This window comes from Pleurodeles waltl, chromosome 3_1 (assembly GCF_031143425.1).
Source record: "Pleurodeles waltl isolate 20211129_DDA chromosome 3_1, aPleWal1.hap1.20221129, whole genome shotgun sequence".
In the NCBI taxonomy this organism is placed as follows: Eukaryota; Metazoa; Chordata; class Amphibia; order Caudata; family Salamandridae; genus Pleurodeles; species Pleurodeles waltl.
The window spans coordinates 1,494,820,229-1,494,845,759 of NC_090440.1; the positions used below are offsets into that span (position 1 = coordinate 1,494,820,229).

Consider the following 25,531-nt stretch of genomic DNA (forward strand, 5'->3'; position numbering starts at 1 on the left):
GAGCAGTCAGGCTTAACTTAGAGGCAATGTGTAAAGTATGTGTGCAGCACTTCAAACAGTAAAACAGTGGAAACACCACAAAAAAAGATCCCCCTGAAAGTTTGAAAAATAAATGAAACAAACCAAAATAACAAAAATCCAATCAGTAGAAACGGAGTTCTGAATTTTTAAAGAATAAACTGCTGTATAGTGGCTAAAAGCATAAAGTGAAACCCCATCTATGTGGTCACAGTAGACCAGGTCAAAGTCAAAAGCTATAGTCGACAGCAATGGAGCGTGGGTTGGATACAGTCCCAGACTAGTTTAGCTGAAGTTTTTCCTTCTCAAGAATTGTGCTAAGAGGAAGAGGTTTGCCAGGAGCAAGGAGAGTGTCAGTGACGATCATCGGAGAGGTGCAAGAAGAGGCCAGGCATCTTGGACACCAGGACTGCAGCCTCACAGTGGCGATCCATGTGGGCAGACGATGCTTGCTGTGCAAAGAGACAAACTAGTGACTGCTTGCGCTAGATTATTGGACCCCAAAAGCTTGACTTAAAGAGCTTAAAAAACAGTTCCAAAGGACCTGGACTTAAGAGAGTCACCTCATGCATGGATAGGACCTCGTTGAACATGGGCCCAGGAGCTGTAGGGAGAATGTTGAGTCCCTGAGGCTCAGTTAAGGGGACCAGCAGACTAGCCCTTTGAGTCACTGTGGGGTCCTGGGTTCAATATGGGCTCCAGGTCCAGTTCTTCATCTCTAGGCAAGAGGACAGCAGGCAGCAGATCAACACTATAAGGTAGCACCTCCTTAATGGTGGCAATCCAGCAGATTGGCTGACCTTTCAGCAGCGCAGCAGTTTTTCTTTCTAACAGAGTACCACTGGTCCAGAAGTGTACAAAAGTGCTGACGTCTGAGTGTAGGTGGCTGGCCTGGTTTGTAGTGGGGACCAAAGGTACTTACACCTTATACCAGATCCAGTTATCCCTTATTAGTGTAAGTAGTCAGTGTCTAGAAGCCAGGCTCTCTAGTGGTAGTGTGGATGAGCTGCCAAGGCCTCATTAGCAGACATGCAAAGCTCATGCAATATCACTACAGTCACGCAGTACTCACACACATGAAAGAAAATACTCAGTGTTACAAAACAAAGGTACTTTATTTTGGTAGCACAAATGCCAAAAAATACCTTAGAGGCTATGCTCTCTTAGGAGGTAAATAATATACACAATATATACACTAGTATCCAAAAGCAGGTAAGTAAACAGTTAGAAAACAGTGCAAATAGTGAAAATCACAATAGTAAGAAATGGGCCGAGGGGGAACACAAACCATATACTGAAATAGTGGAATCCGAAAGGCGGTTTCCCACCTAGGCAAGTATAGTGTAGAGGAGCGCAGGAAGTATTAGAAAACACCAAAGGTAAGTAATAGAACCCACCCCAGAGCACAGGAAAACAGGTGTAAATCACAGTAAGTTTCCTAGAACACACAAGAACACGTGATAGAAAATTTTGCATGAACCAGAAGAGACTGCAAGACACCAATGATGGATTCCTGGACCTGAAGACCTGTGGAAGAAGCAGGCAAAGTCAAGAGTTGAGGTAGAACAGGAGCACCCGGATGAGGGAGAACAGGAGCACCCTGATGAAGGTGTCAGTACTGCACCCAAGAAGACGAATGCAGGTTCCTGGGTGGTGCAGATGATGTCCCATGCCGGATGGATGATTGCAGTCTGGTTTGCATAGCTGGATTCTGCCAACAAGCCTTGGCACATGCAAGGCACGTGGTTAGTGGAAAATGGCGCTGCCTGGAACCAGGAAGGACCTGGCGGACACTACCCAGGAGAGAGAATCAGAGGGGGCTCTCAGCACCTCAGAGAGCCCTCAGAAGACCAGGCATCATGTTCTCAGTCCCACAGCACAGGGAAAAATGAGGGGACAAAGAAGGTGCAAAAGGAGGCCCACGCAGCACTACACATAGGAATCTGACGTCACCGGAGAACCACGCAGGAAGCTATGCATTGCAGGATAGAGTGCTGGGGCCAGAGGTGCACAGTGCACACAGAACTTTGTGGAAGGATGCCACAAGCCTTGGCAACTGCAAAAAATGCAGTGCACAGGGGTACTGTCTTGCGTGGGAAGGCAAGATCTTACCTCTACCAAAGTTGGACAGCTGGACTTCAGGACTGTCGGACCATTTCAGTCCACAACCTGTGTTGCTGGATCCACGCACTTCTTCAGGAGAGGGGAACCAAGCCAGCGGTCATCACTGCAGAGGGGTGCTTGCTGAATCATGGAATGACTCCTTCACTTCAAGGAAGATTCTTTTGTTCTTCTGGTGCAGGCTGAAGACAGGCAGTCCTCAGAGGATGCACAACCTGGAAACAGTTGCAGTTGCTGGCAGGAGCTGAAGATACAATGTTGCAGAAGTTGTCTTTGCTTCTTCGTTGCAGTTTGTAGAGCTCCTGGAAGGTCCAGATGCAGTTCCGTCAGTAAGAAGGTGAAGTAAAGGATGCAGAGGATTCCTTCTGGAGTCTTGCTATCCCAATCTGAGGAAATACCCAGAGGAGAGACCCTAAATAGCACTGAAAGGGGGATTGGTCAGCTACACTGGTAAGCACCTATCTGGGGAGGGCTCTCACGTCACCTGCTGCACTGGCCACTCAGATGCTCGCAGAGTTCCCTACCACCTTGGAATCCAAGATGGCAAAATCCAGGGACACTCAGAAGGAACTCTGGGCACCACCACAGGGGGGGTGATGGACAGGGGAGTGTCACTTCCCTTTCCTTTGTCCAGTTTCATGGCAGAGCAGGGACTGGGGGTCCCTGAACTGGTGTAGACTGGATTATGCAAGGAGGGCACCATCTGTGCCCTTCAAAGCTCTCCCTCCCATGCCTGTAACACCTATTTCTAAATGGAGAGGGTGTAAGTTCCCAAAGGAAATTCTTTGTTCTGCCTTTCTGGGCTTGAGCTGCTTGGGCAACAGGAGGGATAAACATATCTTTGAGGTGACAGCAACTGAGGCTGCCTGGAAAACCTCAGAAGCCTGGCATGACAGAACTGAGGGTCCACTGTGGAGCCCACCGAGTGCATGGTATTATAAAACCAGTGCCATGGGTACTTAAGTACCATATACTAGGGACTTATAAGTTGTGTCCACTATGCCAATTTGGGATAAAAAACTGGATTACCAGTATGCAGTGACAACATTTAGAGGAGAGAGAACATAAGCACCGGGGCCCTGGTTAGCAGGATCCCAGAGACACAGTCAAACACACTGACAGGCAGAAATTGGGGGTAACATGCAAAAAAGAGGGTACTTTCCTACACTGAGGTCTAGTTCTTATACCCAGTGGTGCCTTTGAAGTGGAGGAGATTTCAAAAACAGGTCTTTGAAGTGAACAGAAGCTCTGGCCTCCCCTCCTGGGCTCCAGACTCACTATAGGAGGGTATGCAGCTCCTTGTGTGGGGACAGGACACATCCTCTTCAGACGTAAGTGAGGTTGGGTACAGCTCCTCCCTCCTATCCTACCAGGATGGCCCATCAAGTCACACCTAATCTCTCACTCTTTGTAGCTGTCTAGGGGGAATATACAAAGCAAAGCTGTTGCCCACCCCAGACATGTGACTAAAGAAGACAGCAGGCACCAAATGACTTAAGTAAGAAATTGCCAACTTTCTAAAAATTAAGTTTTACGAATTGCAGTTTAAAATCTGACTTCATCATACATTTGGATTTTAAATTGTGATCCCAGTAACACCAAATTTGAAAACATTATCTCTTTGAGATTGGGAATTACACTTGTTAGAATTGGGGTCTTTGGTTGGCAGTCAGATTACCCCCTGCCCAAGCAAGGAGCCTAACTCTAGTAAGGGTAAAGGAGAATCACAACAGGTTAACCCCCGCTAATGACCTTGGTAGCTTGGCACAAGCAGGCAGGCTTAACTTCAGAAGCAATGTGTAAAGTATTTGTACCAACACACACAGTAACTCAAAGAAAACACTACAAAATGACATAACGCAGGTTAAGAAAAAAAGGTAATATTTATCTAAACAAAACAAGACCAAAACTACAAAAATCCAACATACACCAGTCAATTTATGAATTTAAAAAGCAAAAGAGTCTTAAATCCTTTAGAAAACAGTGAGAATGTTATTAGTGTTCAAAAGTAACTGGGTAGCATCAAAATAACAATGCACAGGTGAGTGTGTGTTGAAAAAGGCCAGCGGTGTGTCAATTTCTAACTTGCAAGTGAGACCGTGCGTCGTTCTTCCTCTGGTCGGGTCAACGTGCGTCATTTCTTCTCTCCCGCAAGAGAGCGATGCATCGATCTGGACGTGCACCTCGATTCCGGAAAGGCTTTGCGTTATTTTTCCGTGCCCAGTAATATTACGTTATAGATCCAGTCGCACGGTATCACAAAACCATGCTGTGAGGGGTTTGCGTCATTATCAGCCTCCGTTAGCGGGTGTTACACATCGTTTCTCCAGCTATGTTGCGCCAATCTTCCAGCTGCGATGCAGGTGGAGTGTTGATTTCAGCCACGAAACCGGCGGCGCGTCGTTTACCAGCCATGAGACGGAAGGTGCATCAAACATTTACTCCGTCTGTGCGTCGATTTTCACTTCTTGAATGCCAGCTTCACCTCCCAAGGGCCCAGGGCCTAGATAGGGCACCACTTGGCAGGGCAGGAGTCTCAGCAGAGAGCCCAGGTGCTGGCAAGGGAAGTCTTTGATGGACCTGAGACTTCAACAAAAGGAGGCAAGCTCAGTTCAAGCCCTTGGAGATTCTTCTTCAAGCAGGAATGCACAGCAAAGTCCAGTCTTTGCCCCCTTTTCACAGGCAGAAGCAGCAACTGCAGGATAGCCCAACAAAGCACAATCACAGGCAGGGGCAGCACTTCTCCTCAGTTCTTCAGCTCTTCTCCTTGGCAGAGGTTCCTCTTGAATCCAGAAGTGATCTAATCATTAGGGGTTTTGGGTGTTCTTCTTAAACCCCTTTCTGTCTTTGAAGTAGGCCTGCTTCAAAGGAAAGCCTCTCTTGTTTTTGAGATCCTGCCCTCCCCAGGCCAGGCTTCAGACACACACCAGGGGGTTGGAGACTACATTGTGTGAGGGAAGGCACAGCCCTTTCAGGTGTGAGTGACCACTCCTCCCCTCCCTCCCAGCATAGATAGCTCATTAGAATATGCAGGTTACACCCCAGCTACCTTTGTGTCACTGTCTAGAGAGAGGTGCAAACAGCCCAACTGTCAAACTGACACAGACAGGGAATCCACAACCAGGCAGAGTCATAGAATGGTTTAAGCGAGAAAATGCCTACTTTCTAAAAGTGATATTTTCAAACACACAATGTAAAAACCAACTTCACCAAAAGATGTATTTTCAAATTGTGAGTTCAGAGACCCCAAACTCCATATGTCCATCTGCTCCCAAAGGGGATCTCGCTTTAATAATATTTAAAATCAGCCCCCATATTAGCCTATGAGAGAGATAGGACTTGCAACAGTGAAAACTGAATTTGGCAGTATTTCACTGTCAGGACATGCAAAATACATCAGTACATGTCTCACCTTTAACATACACTGCACCCTGCCCATGGGGCTGCCTAGGGCTTACCTTAAGGGTGTTTTACATGTATAAAAAGAGAAGGTTTAGGCCTGGCAAGTTGGTACACCTGGCAAGTAGAATTGGCAGCTTAAAACTGCACACACAGACACTGCAGTGACAGGACCTGAGCCATGTTTACAGGGCTACTAATGGGGGTGGCACAACCAGTGCTGCAGGCTCAGTAGTAGCATTTGATTTACAGGCCCTGGGCACTTCTAGTGCACTGTACTAGGGACTTACTAGTAAATCAAATATGCCAATCATGGACTGTCAATTACACATATATTTTACATAGGATCACTTGCATTTTAGCACTGGATAGCAGTGGTAAAGTGCCCAGAGTAACAAAAACAGCAAAAAGAGAGTCCAGCGCGCATCAACAACCTGGGAAACAGGCAAAAAGTTAGGGGATACCACGTCAAGAATGCCAAGTCTAAGAACACTTTTAAAATGTACTAATGTAATGTCAATGTTATCCTATGGGAGAAATGGTCCTTTCACTAGTGAAAAACAACTTTGAGAGCTCTTCACTACCAGGACATGTAAAACCTGTGCATGTCCTGCCTTTTGAATACACTATACGATGCCCTCTGGGTTGTCAAAGGCCTACCTTTGGGGTGACATATTGATACAAAGGGATGGTTTGGGCCTCACAGGAGGGTTATTTTGCCAGGTTCACATGGCAGTGTAAAACTGCACACACAGGCTCTTCAATGGCAGGCCTGCCATGTGGTTAATGGGCTACTTAAGTGGGGGCACAATCAGTGCTGCAGGTCCATTAGAAGCGTATCATTCAATTTACAGGCCCTGGGCAAATGTAGTACTACTTTACAAGGGGCTTATAGGTAAATTAAATATGCCAATTGTGCATAAGCCAATTCAACCATATTTAGAGAAGAGAACACAAGAACTTTAGCACTTGTTAGTCCTAAGGCCAATTAAAACAAAAAAACAAAAGCAAAAAAATAGAAGAAAGAAGGTGAAGGGGACTGAGGATGACCCTGCAGAAATCAGAAAGGGCCAAGTCTCACATGAACCCCCTCCAGGTAAAAGCCAGGGTAGCCTAATCATTACCCTGATGGACTTTCCTGTTTATGACGAAGACCCTGTTATGCAGGGCCCAAGTCAGTTCTATGCATCTGAACTCACTGTCTATAGTCTCCAGAGCCTCTGAACTGACCCATGGGGAACCCTTCTTCTCATCTGTAAACCCCATCTTTGCAGCTCCTTAGCTTAACCTGCTCACAGAGGCATGCCAATAGGCAGACAGCACCACCATGGCCAACAAAGTGACGTGGCCCATTTGACCTTTTGGGTCAGACGTTTCTCCCCAATCAAAGGATGATTCTGTCCATAAAGACAGCAACCAATTGAAGGCAATGGCAGCTGTCTGTGTCAACATCCAGGCCCCAGGTAATCCAGGGGCCTCTGAAATTCCTCAGAGTGGTGGTCAGTAGCCTCAGTTAGCTTACACCTTACTTCCACTCTACCTCTCACCAGTGTAGGAGTGGTATCCTGTGTCTGACCACTCAGCCTAAGGTCGGTACACTTAAGCCGAACAGGAGATTGTGAGCCGGGACTTTGGGGGGCACCACCCCATCAAGGATAACATGCTCTGTCTGTATCATGCAGGGGCTTGCATGGCACAGGCCTCCTGCCCTCTGTCTCTGTGACAGGGCAGGGAGCACCCCAAGTCATAAGTGGCCTCACCAGGGTCAGGCTTGGGGTACTCTGGTCTCAGAGTTGCCAACCCTTGACACACTGTTCTTCCCCCGTGGACTCTTTCTACCTCATACCCCTCCATAGGGGTCTCTGTACCTTCTGCTGAGAAGTGGTACCACCAGAAAACTGAACTGGTAGAGCGCTTTGGGCGGTCACTCTACCCAGCTCACCTAACAATGTGGTGCTCTCACCAGTGGATGCTCTCTTGGTACAGACTAGGTCTCCCTGCATGAGCCCCAGCTGGGAGCAAATCAAGCACTAGGGATTGTAATAGGATACCCTGGCTTCTGTCCAACAAAACCTCCTCTCCTATGCGTAGAAGGCACATAAACGACTTAGAAACCCTTACCCCTCACCCCACACAATATAAAGGGACCTCTCTGGGTCACTGAGTACCCCCCTACTCTGTTGGGAGAACGTGAATCACCCTCCATAGGACCACTCCGTAATGCCTTCCTAGACACTAAGGTACTCACCCAGAGGTCTGCCTAATTTGCAAGCTCCCTAGGGTCAGAGAGCTTGCAATCAACCAGTTATTGGTGTTGCACTGGAAAGCAATGGCTGAACATGTGTTTTATTGCAACTAAATTGCACAGCCCTTCAAAAGGGTTTACCTCACTACCTCTCAACCAACCATCCAGTGCCTTACCCAAGTAATACAGAAAATCTCCCCCCGGACTGGTGAGACCATTTCTGACAATATCTGCATCCGAACTCATATTCATTTGGAGTGAATACATATCTCTTGACAAGGGTAGGTAGGGATACCTCTTCCTGTCCCCCTCTTCTAAGGCAAGAAAGGTGTCTCTCCCGTGCCTAGGTATATGCCTCCAGAGGCCAGCTCCCCAATCCTCCTCAGGGATCCTGTGCATCTCTAGAGCTACTTCATATGCCTCAAACCATCTGTTTATGTTTTCCTCCAAATCAAAATAAGGCACCAAGTCCCTGTTATGTGAACCCTTCCTTCACCACCTGGGCACTGTAGTTTTTCTGCCACCATTCCTGCTGGACTCTAACATCTATTTGGCGTTTAAGTCCAGCTCTTTAATTTCATGAGTTAACAACATTTTTCTCTCTTCCAAGGCTCTCAGCCTTATCTTTCATTTGTTCTGCCCCATGAAAAGTTTGAAGATGGCCCTGTAGAAAAGGCCAAGCCCAAAAATAATGACTGGGGATGGGAAGGTCCCTGTTAGGCAGTCACTGAGGGGCTGGATGAAAAGCAGTTTTACCAAAAATCGTAAAGTGAATGTATAGAGGTGGACATTATTCTCCTTTGATGCATAGCATGTTAAGAATAAGTTTCATATTTGGACAATGAGATCCATCAGATGTACTTGAACAAATTTCAACAAAATGGCATACTGGGAGGGCTAACCTGTCATCACAGTTAGCCCATCAGTTTTTTTCTTGGTGATTGTTTCTGAATAAGGAAATCAAAATGAGCTTATTGTGCTGGAAGCCATCTCTCCTCATGTGTGGACCTTTGTTTTTACTTCCCTCTTCCACCACACATTGCACAGCACACCCAGGCATTGAAAGTCTGCCATGTAAAGCCTATCAGCCTAACATAGTAAGTAACTGTAAACATGCCTCAGATAACTGTGCGTTATCTTTGAGCTGCAGCTGGAGTCACTAGATATCCACAACCATGATTCTTTATACAGATATATAACTGAATCAAAAAATAAATTTGCCTGGTGCTACTTCATGTCCTTGGTGGCCAGTTAAGGAAGGGATTGCTCCAAACGCCTTCTATCACAGTATTATAAAAACAGGATTCTAGAGGTAGTAAGGTGACAAAAACATTTGTGCACCTCTCTTTTGTGGTGTTTTGTTATGGTGGAGATGTGTTCTGTTATTTTTTATGCATGTGCATTTTTGTGTTTTATTATTACACTATGATTGTGATGTGCTGTGCTGCTGTTGTGTGGCTCTCCATGTTAATTCTTTTGTTGTAATGTTCTCTGTAAAGTTTACATTATTTTGTTAAATAGCTTTGTGTATTTTTTGTCAAGTTCATTTGTTAATTTAGATATCAGAACAAATGTTGCTATATTTCCAACCAGAAGCAGCAATGCCTTGAATGTTCCTAGGACAAGTAATCATTTACCACTGTCTGAGATGATAAAATAGCAGTGCTCCAGCTCTTCAAATATTAAGACAACAGTCAGCCCAAAACTGTGGAAGAGACTAAGGCTAAAGGTGACACCCACATTGCTCAATACTAACCAGAAACATTACAGCTGAGAAATACTTTCACACTTTCTTCACAAAATAAGCTCATTTTAAGTGGACCCAGTTTTAGTGATTGGTAGGTTTCTGCTAGGAATACAGGACACCTTCACGCTCAAAATGCACAAAATTCAAAATTTTCCAACCAGTTTTCCCTGTGCAATTAGTACATTTCCCAAGGAAATCCCTGGCAAGATGTGGACAGGGAAAATCATGGATTAGCAGTAGGACTGCAAAACCTGAAATACCATAAGCATATGCAAACCCTAGTGCCTCATTCAGAAGCCCTTTGAGCTCCACTGCATCTTTTTTTGTTACGCAGCAGTGGCGCTAGCAGTTCACTGCTCTGCACCACATTTAGAAACATATACATTGGGCCCAATGTGTCAGCCTTGCTACAGATTATACCTGCACCAGGTATAATATATGCAGGATAGGCGTTCCCAGGAAAAAAGCCATGCAGAACTGATGCAGTTTAATTTACAACATTTCACTGTGTCATTCTGCAACTTCACAGTTTCTGAATTTCACCACCTCCTCAGAGCAAGCATAAAATGGACAGAGGGCTTTTTTCATTAGACCCGCCTTGCATTGCTTGAGTAGTATAATTTTTATGAATCTACTCCAGCAATGTGTTATTTTAGCACCAACAGATGCTTCACAATTTTTTACCCATCTGTGAAAACATGCGCCATGTAGCTCTGCATTGTAAATACATTGAGTCCATGGAGTCGCTTGGTGATCTTAGGGAAGTGCAAGAAATCTGACGCATTGATACCGATGCGTCAGATTTTTGTAAGTGAGGCCCCTTCTTTCTCAAAATCCCAGTTTTTCCGGCCCACTCATGGCAAAAGTCATAGCATTAATAATGTTTGGTATTACAAATCAGTGTGCTTCATTTCCCATAAACCATAATGTCACTGTATTCACGCAGAAGAGCTACCAACAAAATAGAATGCATATGTTATTCAAACAAAATTTGGGTATAGATCTGTGTGCTGCTGTTCATAGAATGGGATAGCTTGCCATGCCATTCTGTTAGAAATTATGGGACAGATTTACGAGCCCATTGTGCCATATATTGCCACATTAGCATAGTTTTTTTACATAGATGTGGCAATATAATGGCAAAAACACTGTCTCATATTTACAAAGTGGCTTAATGCATGCATTATGCCACTTTGCAATCTCTTGCAAAGCATTATGTCTGCACCAGGCCTAGTTTATGCAAGGGGGCATTCCCTAGTTTGGGCAGCTGAAAACATTTTGCAAAGAAATCCAAAAGATTACACCACTTTTTGCGGCATTTTTAATGCCTGAGCAGAGGAAGCGTTAAAAGCAGGCACACCATTATTTATAGTGGGCCTCAATGTGCTTTTAATGCTAATCCTAAAAAACGCCAAACTACTGTAAAAAATGTTGACGCTAGTTCCCTAACTTCTACCATGGTGTACCGTTTCTTAAATATGGTGCACACATTGTGGCATTAGCAGGGCAGTAAGGGGCGCAAGAAAAGTGGCACTGCAGTGGATGCAGCACCACTTTTCTTAAATCTGCCCCAATATTTAAATTGCTTATACATGTGCCAAATCAAATTATTAGCCACCTTTGCTCCCTGGCTGCATAGTTCTTTTATTCTGCATGCCTCCCTGAACTTGCTTTGTGAACGCTCGGTCTTCTGAAGGCTCACACGTGAATGAAGAGTGCATTGGAATTGATTGGTGACCTGGTATATGAGGAGGAATGGTATTTTAAAATTAGATTTGATCTCCTCATAAATAGACAAGTAAAAGAAGTGAAGAAGTCTGAGGATATATTTAAGGGACTCCCATCATACTAGTCCTGAAGAAGACCCATTGGAGCTGGGATTTGGCCCAAGATGTAAAAGGGTTGAAAGGTCGACGGATATATCATAGTCTGGATTGGTTTCTGCATAGTATCTTTGGAGGATAGAAACAATTGATTTAGACTCTCTGAGGACATGGAATGGATTTAATGCAGCAAACAGAAAAGAACCAACGGACTGTTTTTAATGTTTCTCATATAGGTTTTTGATCCATTGGAATATGCATTATTCTTCTTTCTATCTATCACGAGCATTTTTTCTCACACTACCTGTCCTTTGGTGTGTTGTTTTATCAGATGGGCTGTCCATATAGGATGAATATATTAAATTGATATTTATGTATAAGTAAATAAATGAATATTATATTTGTATGAATAAATAGTTTGTTTGTTTTCACCTATGTTGTTTTATGATATATAAACAATTTATTTTCCCCTGTTAGGGCATTGTCGTATGTAATGGTTATCTTCTACCCAGCCCGATCGGTTTTTGGGTTACCCTCTGTGGTTTACTAGCACTCACTGAAAAATTGCGTTTTGTGTCCTTCCTTTTCTATGAGATCAAAGCCTCTTATGCCTTTACATTATGTCTTTACTATAGCATGCACCTTATCCATATTATAGCAATCTTATCCTCTTTAGTCTTTAAAAAAAAGTGTAATGCAATACCCATTTATTTCATATATCTGTGTTACTGATTCTGTTAGTTGAGGTTTAGATCAGTTTTGAAAATTTCGGCAAGGAAGGATGTGCCCACATACTATGAAAACTTTTCAAAGGTTTGCATTCATAAAACACATTTCTTTGGTTCAGCTTTACCTCGCAGATCTCCTAGAAGAGGCTTTCAGAACCAGTGCAAGTAATTTTCTTCAGCATTAAAAAAATCACATCCAGAGGCAGTAAATATCAGAAAGTGTGCTGCTGGGAGCAAAGCAGAGTATTTGCTCTCAGTGTTAATGTTTGTCAAGTTTATACTAATCCAGGGGAAAATCCCAGAAAAAATATGAAGGAGTTCAAAGCCTTGAAAAAAATCAGTATTTAAACAAATAATAAATAAGAAACAAGTACCTGCTATCCAGTCAACTGCAATGCCTTCCACTCTTCCTAATCCATTTGAAATGATGTCTTCTTTCCACGTTTGATCTCTTCTAGCTCTGCTAATTTTGTTGAAACCCATATCTGTCCAATAAATTGTGTCATTGCCTGTAAAGATACAAAGACACAATGGAAATAAGTCATTTATTAAAAATAGTATTTAAAATATGTTCAGTGCACTGACCGTTTTTTATTATTTGCCAAATATGCAATTCTACATCAACATGAATATCATGTATAAGGCCATTATTTATGAAAAGTTTGTGCCACCTTTGCGTCATTTTTTTTAGGCAAAAACAGCGCTAACCTATTGCAAAATTTATATTTTGATGCTAGACCCATCTAGCATCAAAATATCTGAGCTAGCGTAATTTTTTGGGAGTGACAACTAACCTTGCATCGCTTTGCAACAATGATATGCAAGGTAGTCGTTCACTTCCATAAAATTATGCTAGCCCTCCATTGACAAATTTACACCCCACACTAAAACAACACACAGAAAGGAATCAGTCTCAAAAAATGAAGCAAAACCCGATTTGCGCCAAATTTTAACACCTAGTCGGACCAGGTGTTAAAATGAGGCCCACACATTACTACGTAGGAAAAACACACAGAAAGAGCATTGGCAACCTCCTGGACAACATAGAACTGTTAATGCTTGGCACACGCTGCAGGTGACAGTGACAAAAACAGGTCCCTCCAGCACCACCACAGCAACCCCAAATACCACCACAGCAGCCACAAAGGCAGCAAAGAAAGCGGGAGAGGATATTTCGACAGTGCACAACCATCCTTGGGCTCAGGGAACACAATGTCATCAGAATATACAGTTTAAAGCAGGAGTCCATTGTACACCACATAGCGCCAGATATCACTGCAAGGGTGGAAACTCCAACAAATATCCCACCCATGTGAGGATCATTCCAGGCAAGGGTCGCACTAGTGGCTGGTATATCCCAGCCATCCTTCTCGGCTTTCCTACTAAAGGTTCTGAATGCAATCACCCACATCACACCCCACCACATCTGATTCCCAAACACCCAGCAACTGCAGCAGGAGACCAAGCAAGGTTTCTACCTAATTGCTGGGTCCCCGCATGTGCTGGATGCAATGGACTACACCCATGTCCACCTTTGCCACCTGCAGCAACGGAACTGCAAACATACCCATTTGATAAATGTGCAGGCTATTGTGGACCACCGTGGGCTCTTCACAGACATCCTAGCCAAATATCCTGGCAGCATCCATGATGCCTATATATTCAGGATGGGCAATACGGGAATGGGCTACTTGTAGGGAAGCCTCGATTCCAACTAGTACACAGACAACACACCAACCTTGTAGGACAAACAAGACATACACCACACTAAAACATATGTGCAGGGGAACACAGATGTACAGCCAAAAACACATATGCCACATGCCACACTACACTGCATTCATTGCACATCACACACACATGCACCCATATGCATATAATACAGCCACAACCTGACTGGCACACCACGTGAAGGACAGGTGGAGCTATTTCCCCCTTTACATACAGAACCTGGGCCTAAACCACTACAAGTGTCCTCTGGTCGACAACTAAACATAGATCCCACACAGATTACACCAAACGATGAATAGCTCAGCTATGTGAATGGCATAGGCCGTGTCAATGTAAAGAAAGTCACACATAGGCACAGGCCCACATTTGTCATAGTGTTCAAGCCTCTGGTGGCACCAATATTAAAGTCTACCCAAGTGTTACCATTACCAACTACATATCACCCACACATACCTGACATACCTGTATTGTGCACCTTCACCTGTATGCTGCATTGTGCCATACACATAGGAATAGAACATCACCAGCCATGAAAGTGCATGGGGTAGATAAATGAGAAGTGGTGCAGCACCTACTTCAGTGCCACTTCGCATGCGCCACTTAGCACCCCCTAATGCCGCCATGTGTATGCCATATACAAGAAACGGCCCACCATGACGCAAAGTAGGTGCAATACTGTGAAGATAATGGATACCATAATAGAACTCTGTAGGAGTATTGAGAACATACCTGACCTTTTGTGCACCATACATAGGGACCCATGCAAAAATAAGGCGTGTCCCCTCCAAAGCCTACACTGTGCATGTGTTGAAAGTATCTGTTATAAATGATGTATAGGAACTTTGGAGATTCCACTGCACCTATTTTGCTACTCCTCCTATTGTGTGAATCACACCCTTGTACACATGATGGCTGGCACAGCCATCATCCATCAGAAAGGGTCACCAAATGTCGAACTGCGTGTGTAGTGTCACATGGTAACATGGAGGCCTGAGTTTGGCTTTATAGGGCTACTATGGTGTCAATACAAATGACACCATTGTGGTTCAAGGAGGTGGTAGGTTCCACTAAGGATAGGACACAGCCTCAAATATAAACAACACAACACATGTTTGGCATGGTTGAACCGTCAGTTTGGATTTATTCTGACAATCACCAGATCCCTGAACCACAAGTCATGCTAGTAATGTCCATCAACACAAACCAATCCAACCATACCACAAAACAGGAACACACACAATACCAGAAGCAAGTTGAAATCACCACTCCACCTAAAACTAACATCTGCCATGGAACATACGAAACCAACACATCTTCTCTCATTCCTTTGCAGCCTACCAAGGTTACAGCATTCAGCCATGGGTGATGGCTCCTTTAGGCAACCCTACAACGGGGTAAAAGCATGTATACAATGAAGGGCATATAATGACACAAAATGTGGTGGAGAGGCCATTTGGGCTCCTGAAGTCAAGGTTCAGGTGCCTAGCCCTGACAGGAGGAAGCCTGCTGAATAATCCATTCTGGTATGCAGGATGATACTTGTATGTGCTATCTTGCGTAACATATGTATACAGACCAATGTTCCCAGGGATGAACTGGTAGATGTCCCCAATGAGGAGGAGGATGACAATCATGCAGCACTTTTGGAGGCATAACTACATAACACTGCTGCTGGAGTTCTCAGGAGACAACAAATTATACAGAACTTCTACACCTAGACAATGTACAAATAATGTCACTTTGTTAAGATCACCAATAAAGCAATTTGCACCAAAATGTCCACGGTCTACTCATTCTCCACTACATATAACATTGGAATGTTGCTCATACCTCAGAGAACAGGAAAGAAAAACAACAGTTACAAAGATGGTTGAAACATAGGTTGTGATGTAAGAGGGTCTAACGCCTCCATGCCACACATCAGTGTCACATAACACGCGGCCATGTGGCTCTCAAACGCCTAGATCCACGCACCACAAAACAAATGTGTTGTTAAGGGGACATTGTGTAAATTCCTACCCGTTTCCCCATATCACCATACCACACCTGGCAAGATGTATGCAAGGGGGGGGGGCGTACATACTGTAGGAGCCTTTTTCAATAGGTGCATTAGAAAAATAGGAATTGAACTGTGTCACATCTCAGGCGGATAGATGCTACACCAGCATTGAGCACGTGTGGGGGAAGAACATTGGTATCACTCGATCTTCATTGACTGTTCAGGGTTAGGAACCAAAGTTTGAGCCTAAGCCTGCACCGTATATCAATGGTGTTATGTTCCAGGCACTGCCATGGGCCCAACCCTGCTACATGGTGTGCTTTACCTCAAATATAGCACATGCATGTTGGCTGTGGATTAGGCTAAGGGTTGCTAGACAAGTGAAGCAGCAATGGGCGATGATCCCCTCTCCATACATATGGTCATAACCAGGATTTAACAATAAAATGGGAGAATGCACCACCAAATGAATATCTGGGTGGAATGTAGGCAGAGTCTATCCCACTCCCTATGTACATTCTAACACACTTGTCATACAAATCTACTGTCTTGACACATGACTGCAGCTAATCTGGATATACATGTGAAGACTGATGTACAGGTGTATGCCTAGGTAGGAACAGGTTTGCAATTTCCTACAATGGTTGACATGTGTCAGGGAGGTTACCTAGTATAGTCTGCATGATACCATCACACACCACATATGAAAATGCACCTCTCATTGACACTCACATGCCTGATCAAAAGAAAGTTGCCAACATGCCACTCAGGTGTGGGATATGCAAGTATGTCTACCAATGTCCAAAAATGTCACAGACCCATCCAAAATGTATAGCTGAAGAAGACATGTATGTTTCATGTGGCAAATACATCATACAGCGCTAAGATGATTTCACACACTAACAAAATATACTCATGGTGACAGTGACATAGGTTGTGGAATGCAGAATTTAATGCATACCCATGTACACCAAAGGATGTGGAAGGACAGCTGAGAGTATCCCGCAGATACTTGGAGAGAGCATGGGGAGATCACTTAGAGACTGCACAAGTGCTGTGGCAGGTGTACTGTCATGTGTGTGTGGAAGTCATGTATTCTTGCAAAGCCTGGAAATGGGATGGAAACTATCATGTAGCCAGTATACATCTTCAAATTACACAAGTCACACATTGCGTTCTGTCCATGTATGACCGGACAATGTTGCAGTAGAAGATGTGTATAAAGTATAAGTAGCCTAAAGAATACCAGCAATGAAGGACCTAATCTATTCCAAACAAGATATGTCATAAATGATGGAGAAGATGTTCAGAGAGGAAGCCTAAGTCAGCACATAACCCACTCATGTTTGCTACAACAACCATGTTGTATTTGCCCATTGCATACTATTCTGACAGAAGGCAGTGACAGAAGACATCATCTGTCCCCTGGGCTGTACGAAAATTACAAGTTACACTAGAGATACATGCCCCAACCAAGCAGCAAATGGAAATTACTAAGAACATACTAGCATGTCTGTCAGACCATGCCAAATGATGAGACATATCCTACACGTTCAAGTAGCCAGTCCTATGTACATGATAGGGCAAGCCTGACATCAAGTACCTCAAAGGAAAATGAAACTCCTAGGCCATTTGATCACAAATGTGCATGTGTTAGTCTGCAGGGGACTGGGCATTGCTCTGCTGAAGAGCTATCATGAGAAGGTTAAATCCCTGCACAACACATCAGGGGCCTGATGCATGTGCACAGTGTATTGAGTAGAGTGGAGAACCATGAACCTAGGCCAAAACATATAACTATGGGTCTATGTGGGCATAAAAAGTCACACAGTACTAATGATACCTAGACTGCCATCATTGCCTGACTGCAACACTGCTACACAGGTGTATGCCATTGTATGTGACAGTCATAACAAACCTGTTGTGGTCGGTTGTATGTACCTAGTTTGTAGCATGCACACATTTGTCTGATACCTCTGCACACGTACCATTTAAATGGCACAGTCCTGGGGTTGTGTGTTGGAGTCTGCACAAAAGTCAACTTTCCTCTAATGAAAATGCATTTGTATCAAATGATCATTGACAGACTTAAATGGCCAGCAGATATGTTCCAACATACGGAAACATAGGTGGGGCTGATATGACTACATAGCCACTTAACAAAGTCCAACATGTGTCCCTGTAGGAAGATAGAAATGTGAGGTTTCACATCCCATGAACACACTGCTGTGGTTAATTTTACACATAAGATACTACATGTCTTTCTGCACACACAACACATACCAACTTTCATTGACACTTGTGAGCATGCCATCTCCTGGATCATAGATGCATGGGAAACTATATGTTAAACATGTAGCCGAGCATCATGAAGCCTGAACCTAAGAACACACCTAAGTGTGGGCACACATGCACTTAAATCGCCAGGCGTAACATGAAATCAACCGAGCCATTGTCCACTGCATTCTCTGAGTACAATTTGTCATTGGTATCACATGCATTACCTTGTTTTGGACATAGCACATCATATCTATTGTGCTGTTGTTAAATGTACATTTGGAAACTACCACATTACAATGTGGTAGATCCACAAATATGTGTTAGATCACATATGTACACTCCTAGTACTCATGTGGTATCATGTGTGTGTACAAAGTCTAGCAGAGCATGGACATATGCAAACGGCATCAGTCATTGCATGCATCACACACACATACAACACATACTGATGCTACCGTTAAGATATGAATGAACATGCACACACAGGTAACCATACCATATTTATTACATACATGCATAACCCCTGTGACATGGTATGGGAATCTTTGTGCACTGTCAGCCTTTTCTGAAAAATCCATGCATTCCCATAATCCATCCAAATTTTTTACACAAACGGCAATATTCCATACTCCGCTATGCCATAAATATGACATATGGCCCCTGCTTATCAATCACAAGTCCACAGGCCTTGTCAGGCTTCATGGGAAGGAATGCAACACATGACTGTCATGCGTAAAAAAAATTACGCAAACAACAATGCTTCTTACTTTGCTAAGCAAATAAATGATGCATGGACCCTGCACATCAATCGCAGGTCTTGAGGGCTTGTCAGCCTGAATGGGAAAAAATCAACACATGACCGCCATGCATCAAAAAAAATCAACGGATATCAGAAAACGTGATGCAGAGTCCCAGGAAGAGATGAAACAGGATTTCTGGCTGCATACATGGTACAGTGCATTCACTTTCACTTCACATTCTTTTTGCCTGTGACTGTGTGAGGGTTTGTGGAGCACTGGTGGAGGATTGGTGTTATTGGAGAGTTTTGTGCTGTGTCCTGTTGCTGTTGTGTGCTTTTGTAGTGTTTTTGTCCTGTATTTGTCCTTGTATTGTAGGGTGTATGTCTAGGGGTAGCATAGTTTGTTGGGGTATGTGAGGTTAGGTGCAGTAGTTAATTAAGTTTATTTTTTGGGCTCTTACATTTGCAGTTTGCTCATACTGCATAATGTCTGGGAAAGGGAGGGTAACCAAGATGGCAGCAGATGAACTGGGAAGGCTCATTTGGCTGGTGCAGCATTACCTTCTGATGATGCTAGTTTTGGGTGGGTAATACAGGGCTACCCCATAGAAACATGAAAGCTGCGGTGGGGCAAGGAGCTCCAATACCTACACAGAATATTCAGAGTAGTGCACACCTACCACCAGTTGAAACACCATTGGGTGGATCTCATAGTACAGGAGCAAGATCTATTGGATCAACTCAGGATTCAGATTGGTGGACCATTTGGTAAGTACCCCATTTGCATTTCAACATCCTTATTTGCATGTGCATGTCAGGCGGTGTTGATATGGGGTCTCTGGTTGGCAGTCAGTTTGCACTCTGTCCAAGCAGGGACCCTCAATCTAGTCAAGGCAATGAAGATACACACCTAGGATAACCCCTGCTCACACCCTTGGTAGCTTGGCCCAAGCAGTCAGGCTTATTTCAAAGGCAATGTGTAAGGTACTTGTACCAAAACACACAGTAATACAGTGAAAACACTACAAACTGGACAACTAACCAGTTTAGAAAAATAGTTAATATTTATCTAAATCAAACAAGACCAAAACAACTAAAATCCAACATATGCAAGTCAAGATATGAATTTTCAAAAGAATGAGTCTTACTCCATAGAAAACAATGGAAATGTTGATTTTACACAAAGTACCTGGATTGCTTAAAAAATAAAGCCGCACGGGTGAGTGTGCATTGGAAAAGTAAGCAATGCGTTTATTCCATACTCCCAAGTGAGGCCGTGCGTTGTTTCTTCTCCGGTCAGGTAGGCCAGGCGTCAATTTTCTCCTGCTAGATAGCGATGTGTTGATTTCTGGATACCGCACCTGGGATCCATACAGGTTCACAATTACTCTGGTTGCACGGTGTTAAAAAACTGTGCTGCATGGGGTTTGCATCACTATCAGCCGTCACAAGCGGGTGTTGCGTCGTTTCTCCAGCCAGGTCTATCTTAGGGATGCCTTAAATATATACAAAGGGAAGGTTTGGGCCTGGCAAGTGTGTACACTTGCCAAGTCGAATTGGCAGATTAAAACTGCACACACAAACACTGCAGTGGCAGGTCTGAGCCATGTTTACAGAGCTACTTATATGGTTGGCACAACCAGTGCTGCAGGCCCACTAGTAGCATATGAGTTATAGGCCCTGGGCGCCTCTACTGCACTTTACTAGGGACTTACCAGTAAATTAAATATGCCAATCATGGAAAAGCCAATGACATGGAAAGGAGAGGCAAAAAAGACATGGGAGACCATGCCGAGGATGCCAGGTCTAACAGGCGTACATAAGGTTGAGGGCAGCATGTTTTGTCAAGGGTCAGGAGAGGATGTAGTGGGACAGATTTAAGAGCCACTAGCATCACCCTAGCGCTGCCATTGTGAAATTCATAAGTGATGCTAAGGCAGTACTGAAATGCCATTTTCCCCACCCCATATTGACAAAGTGATGCGATGCATGCATAGCGCCACTTTGGTAAGCCTTGTGCAACATAATAGCTGCGTCCGACATCATGTATGGGAGGGAGGCCTACCCCTGAAAGTGAGACAAAATAAATGGGGCCGGGAATAATTTTATATATACTAGTGTCATTTTCCTGCACTTTGAATGCCTGCTCAGAGCAGGCCTTAAATGGTTGCATACCTTTATATATGATGGCCCCTTATGTACTTTGCAGGAGTAGCACAGAATTTTTGGTGCCACTCCTTCTGAGTACATCATTTGTGTCTATATAAAAGGATGTGATTGCCCCTTACCCTGCGGCATGGTGTGCTATATATTTCATACGGTGCACACAGGGTGGGGGGAAGGGGAGCGTTAAGAGGGTGCAAGAACAGTTGGGAGGCACTAGGTGCAGCACCACTTTCTCTAAATCTGCCCCTTTGTGTCTTTGGCCAACGGCATTTAAGGGAGCTTTGCTAGGCACCGGGTCCAGACTATTTGCACATTCTTCTTTGTGTCCATTGTGTATCACATACACCACATCATGTTTCTATTATCTGACACACATGTGCTGAATTTGTACCACAGGCCTGCCCCGTTTTACAGACAGTATGGGGCAGGCCTGCATCTGCAGCAGCACTAGCACATTACTCAGAAGCCTGCACCAACACAGGCATACTTGGACCACAGTGCAAGTGTCTCTTTGCTGAGGGGAGTGTATGTGCACCAGTTGGCATCCCTTCCTGGACATAAATGGTCTACTATGGTGAAAATGGCTGCCCACACAGTATTGGCAAGACATTCATAATGTTATTTAGTTTCTGTGCAGGAAGGGACAACTACGTGGACATAGGGAAACTGCCATGGCATTTTAGCTCTAGTGTATGTGCCTTGAAATGGGACACACATATTAGTGACAAGAAACAAGGAGATATCACTGCATTCCTCAACAGTTTGCTATGATCACACCACCCCCGGACAGTTGTTAGTCTTTTTGCACTGATAATGAGTAAAATGTCTTCAACATCTGGGGCAGGGTCAAAAGCAATGCATGTTACAATGGGACGGCCACTGCAACAACCATTGCATACCCCTCTGATGCTGAATATTGTGTCATGCTGTCCCATATGGACACGGAGGTGTAATGCAACAAAACAGCTGCATGACAAATCCATGTACATATGGTGCAGTGAAATGCACAACAGGAGCACCAGGGAAAGTGAAGCTTTGGTGGTTCCAGGATCTTCAGTATCTGGTCCTTTATGTCACAGACAGATTATTAATGTTTGGCAGTTGTTCTGACCTACTACTAAGTTGACTTGTTTACTCAGCTTAACAAGTTCAATGTGAAACTGTTGTCCATGCACAGAAATGTCCAAAAATCGCTAAGCTATGTTTTCCTGTCATGTATTGCAGGTGGGCCTTCACCCTATACCACTAGAGAAGTGTCCTGATTTGAAGACCCCAATGCAGTCAGTAAGTGTCACCTTGTGCGCCACGTGTGCTGTTCCAGGGTTTTATGTAAAAGGGTCTGGTTTGTGTAATGTAATGATGAAATGTATTGTGTGCCCAATACGATGACATCATCTGAGTTAGGATATGGACATCATGTCTGATGCTCTGTTGAGTATGGAGCATAAGTTGATTGTTGCACAAGTGCCAACGTGTGCTGCTATGTAATAGTCAATCAATCAATCAATCAAAGAGATTTGTAGAGCGTGCTACTCACCCGTGAGGGTCTCAAGGCACCGGGGGTGGCTGAAGGGGGGGCGGGCCAGGGAGTGTCACTGGTCGAACAGCCAAGTCTTGAGGTTCTTTCTTAAGACCAGTAGGTCTTTGGTTTTGCGAAGGTCGGTGGGGAGGGAGTTCCAAGTTTTGGGGGCGAGGTAGAAGAAAGACCTGCCTCCTGTGGTGGTGTGCTGGATACGGGGGACTGTGGCTAGGGCGAGGTTGGCTGTGGGAGTGTGGAAGTTTACTCTTTCATTGAGGTAGGTTGGGCCGGTGTTGTGGATGGAATTGTGTATGTGGATGAGGATCTTGAATGTGATTCTCTTGTCTTTTGGGGAGCCAGTGTAGGGATTTGAGGTGTGGTGAGATTTGTTTGTGTTGGAGGAGGCCAAGGACGAGGCGCGCAGCTGTGTTCTGGATTCTTTGGAGTTTGCGTTTGAGTTTGAGTGAGGTGCCGGCGTAGAGGGCGTTGCCATAGTCCAGTCTGCTGCTGATGAGTGCGTGGGTGACTGTCTTTCTGGTCTCTGGAGGTTAGAGCATTGATTTGCTGTGTCATGGAGAGGGCGGGGTCGAGGATGATGCTGAGGTTGCGTGCGGGGGTTGCGGGGGTGGGTGCGGGGCCTAGGGCGGTCGGCCACCAGGAGGCGTCCCATGTGGTTTTGTTGGGGCCGAAGATGATGACTTCGGTTTTGTTTGAGTTGAGCTTGAGATGGTTAGTGGTCATCCAGTTTGCGGTGTCTAGGAGAGCGGCGTGTAGGTTGGTTTTGACGGTGGTGGGGTTGCGGGTGAGGGAGACTATGAGTTGGGTGTCATCTGCATATGAGAGGATGGTGATTCAGTGTCCTCGGAGAATGTTGGCTAGGGGGACCATGTAGATGTTGAAGAGTGTGGGGCGGAGAGAGGACCCTTGGGGGACTCCGCAGGTGATCTTGGTAGTGTTGGAGTGGAAGGGCAGGAGGTGGACTCTCTGGGTTCGGTCGGTGAGGAAGGAGGAGAGCCCGTCCAAGGCTTTGTGGTGGATTCCTATGTTGTGGAGGTGTGTGCGGAGTGTGTGGTGGCAGACGGTGTCAAAAGCTGCGGAGAGGTCTAGGAGGATGAGTGCGACGGTTTCGCCTTTGTCGACTTTGGTCGTGATGCCGTCAGTGCATGCAATGAGGGCGGTTTCTGTGCTGTGGTTCTTGCGGAACCCAGATTGTGAGGGGTCAAGGGTGTTGGTTTCTTCGAGGAAGTGGGATAGGTGAGTGTTGACTAAGTTCTCTGCAACCTTGATGGGGAACAGGAGGAGTGAGATGGGGCGATAGTTGGAGAGGATCTCCGGGTCGGCTTTTTTTTTTTTATAGGAGAGCGGTAATTTCCGCGTGCTTCCAGGGGTCTGGGTAGGTGGCGGAGTTGAAAGAGGAGTTGATTATGTTGTAGAGTATGGGGGCGATGGTAGGGCTAGCTTTGTTGTAGATGCGGTGTGGACAGGGGTTGGAGGGGGAACCGGAGTGGATGGAGTTCATGGTTATTTCGGTTTCTTCGTGTGTGGTAGGGGTCCATGTGGATAGTGTGGTGGGGAGGTCTTGAGAGGGGGTTGAGTTGGGTGGGAGAGGGGTATGTGTGGTAGGTGTGTGTGATGTGAAGCTGTTGTGGATGTCCAGGATTTTGTGGAGGAAGTGGTTAGAAAGGGCATCACATAGGGGCTGTGTGTGTGTGTGGGGTCTATGCTGCTGGCTTTGGGTTTGGCAAGTTGGTTGATGATGGTGAAGAGTTCTTTGCTGTTTTTGGAGTTGTTGTCAAGGCGTGTCTTGTAGTGATCTCTTTTAGCGGTGCGTATGAGTTGGTGATGGGTGCAAATGTTGGTTTTGAGTGTGGAGAAGTTGGTTGAGGAGGGTTCTAGTCTCCATACTTTCTCAGCTTGGCGGCATTTGCGCTTGGAGTCTTGGAGTTCAGGGGTGAACCATGGGGCGTTCTTGATGTTCCGGGTGGTGATGTGTCTTCTGAGGGGTGCAAGTGTGTCTGCGCAGGTAGTGATCCATTTGGAGAGGTTGTGTGCTCCTGCGTTGGGGTCGTTGGTGTGGGGGAGGGGTTATGGGCCAGTTGGGAGTTTAGTCGTTCTGTGGTGATCTTGTCCCACATGCGGTAGGGTGTGGTGTGTTGATGGTAGTGTGTGGGGGGTTTGGTGAAGGAGAAGTAGACACAGCGGTGCTCTGTCCAGAGGAGTTTGGTGGTGTGGGTGCAGGCTATATGTTGGCTTGAGGTGAAGATTGCGTCCAGCGTGTGTCCTGATGAGTGGGTGGGTGCGGTGACCAGTTGTTTGAGTCCGAGGTTGTTGAGGTTGTCTATGAGGGAGGTAGTGTTGTGGTCTTGTGGGTATTCTGAGTGAAAGTTGAAATCACTGAGGATGATGTAGTCTGTAGAGGTGAGGGCGTACAGGCTGATGCTGTCTGCGATGGTGTCGCAGAAGGCGGGTCGTGGTCCGGGTGGTCTGTAGATTAGTGTACCTCTGAGGGTGGAGTTGTTGTTGATGTGGACGAGGAAGTGCATGTGTTCAGTGTTGCCGATAGTGTCGTGGGAGCTGGTGGTGACTTTGATGGTGTCTCTGTGTAGGGATGGCGATGCTTCCGCCTGGCTTGTTTAGGCGTTCTTTGCATTGGAGTTTGTATCCCTTGGGTGTGGCTATGGCTATGTAGGGTTCTGAGGAGAGGTTGGTCCATGTTTCCGCGGGGGGAAGGCGATGTCAGGTGAGTGTGTGGTGATGAGGTCCCAGAGTTCTATGGCATGTTTGTGAAGGGAGCGGATGTTGAGTAGCAGGCGATTCAGGTGGTTGTGGTGGGTGGTGTTTGTGTGGGGCGTGAGGGTGTTGTTGCGGGGTGTGTTCTGGTTGTGGGCTGGTGTGCTGCGGGGTTGGTTGGTGGGGGCAGGGTTGGTGAGTTTTGTGTTGAGGGTGTTGTGTTTGTTGAGGGTGGGGTCGCTATGGTTGGTGTGTGGTGTGAGGGATGATGAGCAGGAGAAGTGGC

General features: G+C 45.3%; 1 protein-coding gene across 1 annotated transcript in view; it reads right to left on the minus strand.

The window, feature by feature from the left end:
• Positions 1-25,531, minus strand: part of LRP1B (LDL receptor related protein 1B) — a 4,500,992-nt gene that overhangs the window by 1,235,956 nt on the left and 3,239,505 nt on the right. Inside the window, exon 36 of the mRNA XM_069225083.1 lies at positions 12,456-12,590. Within this exon, the coding sequence (XP_069081184.1) occupies positions 12,456-12,590 (135 nt within the window). The remainder of the gene's footprint in view (positions 1-12,455; positions 12,591-25,531) is intronic.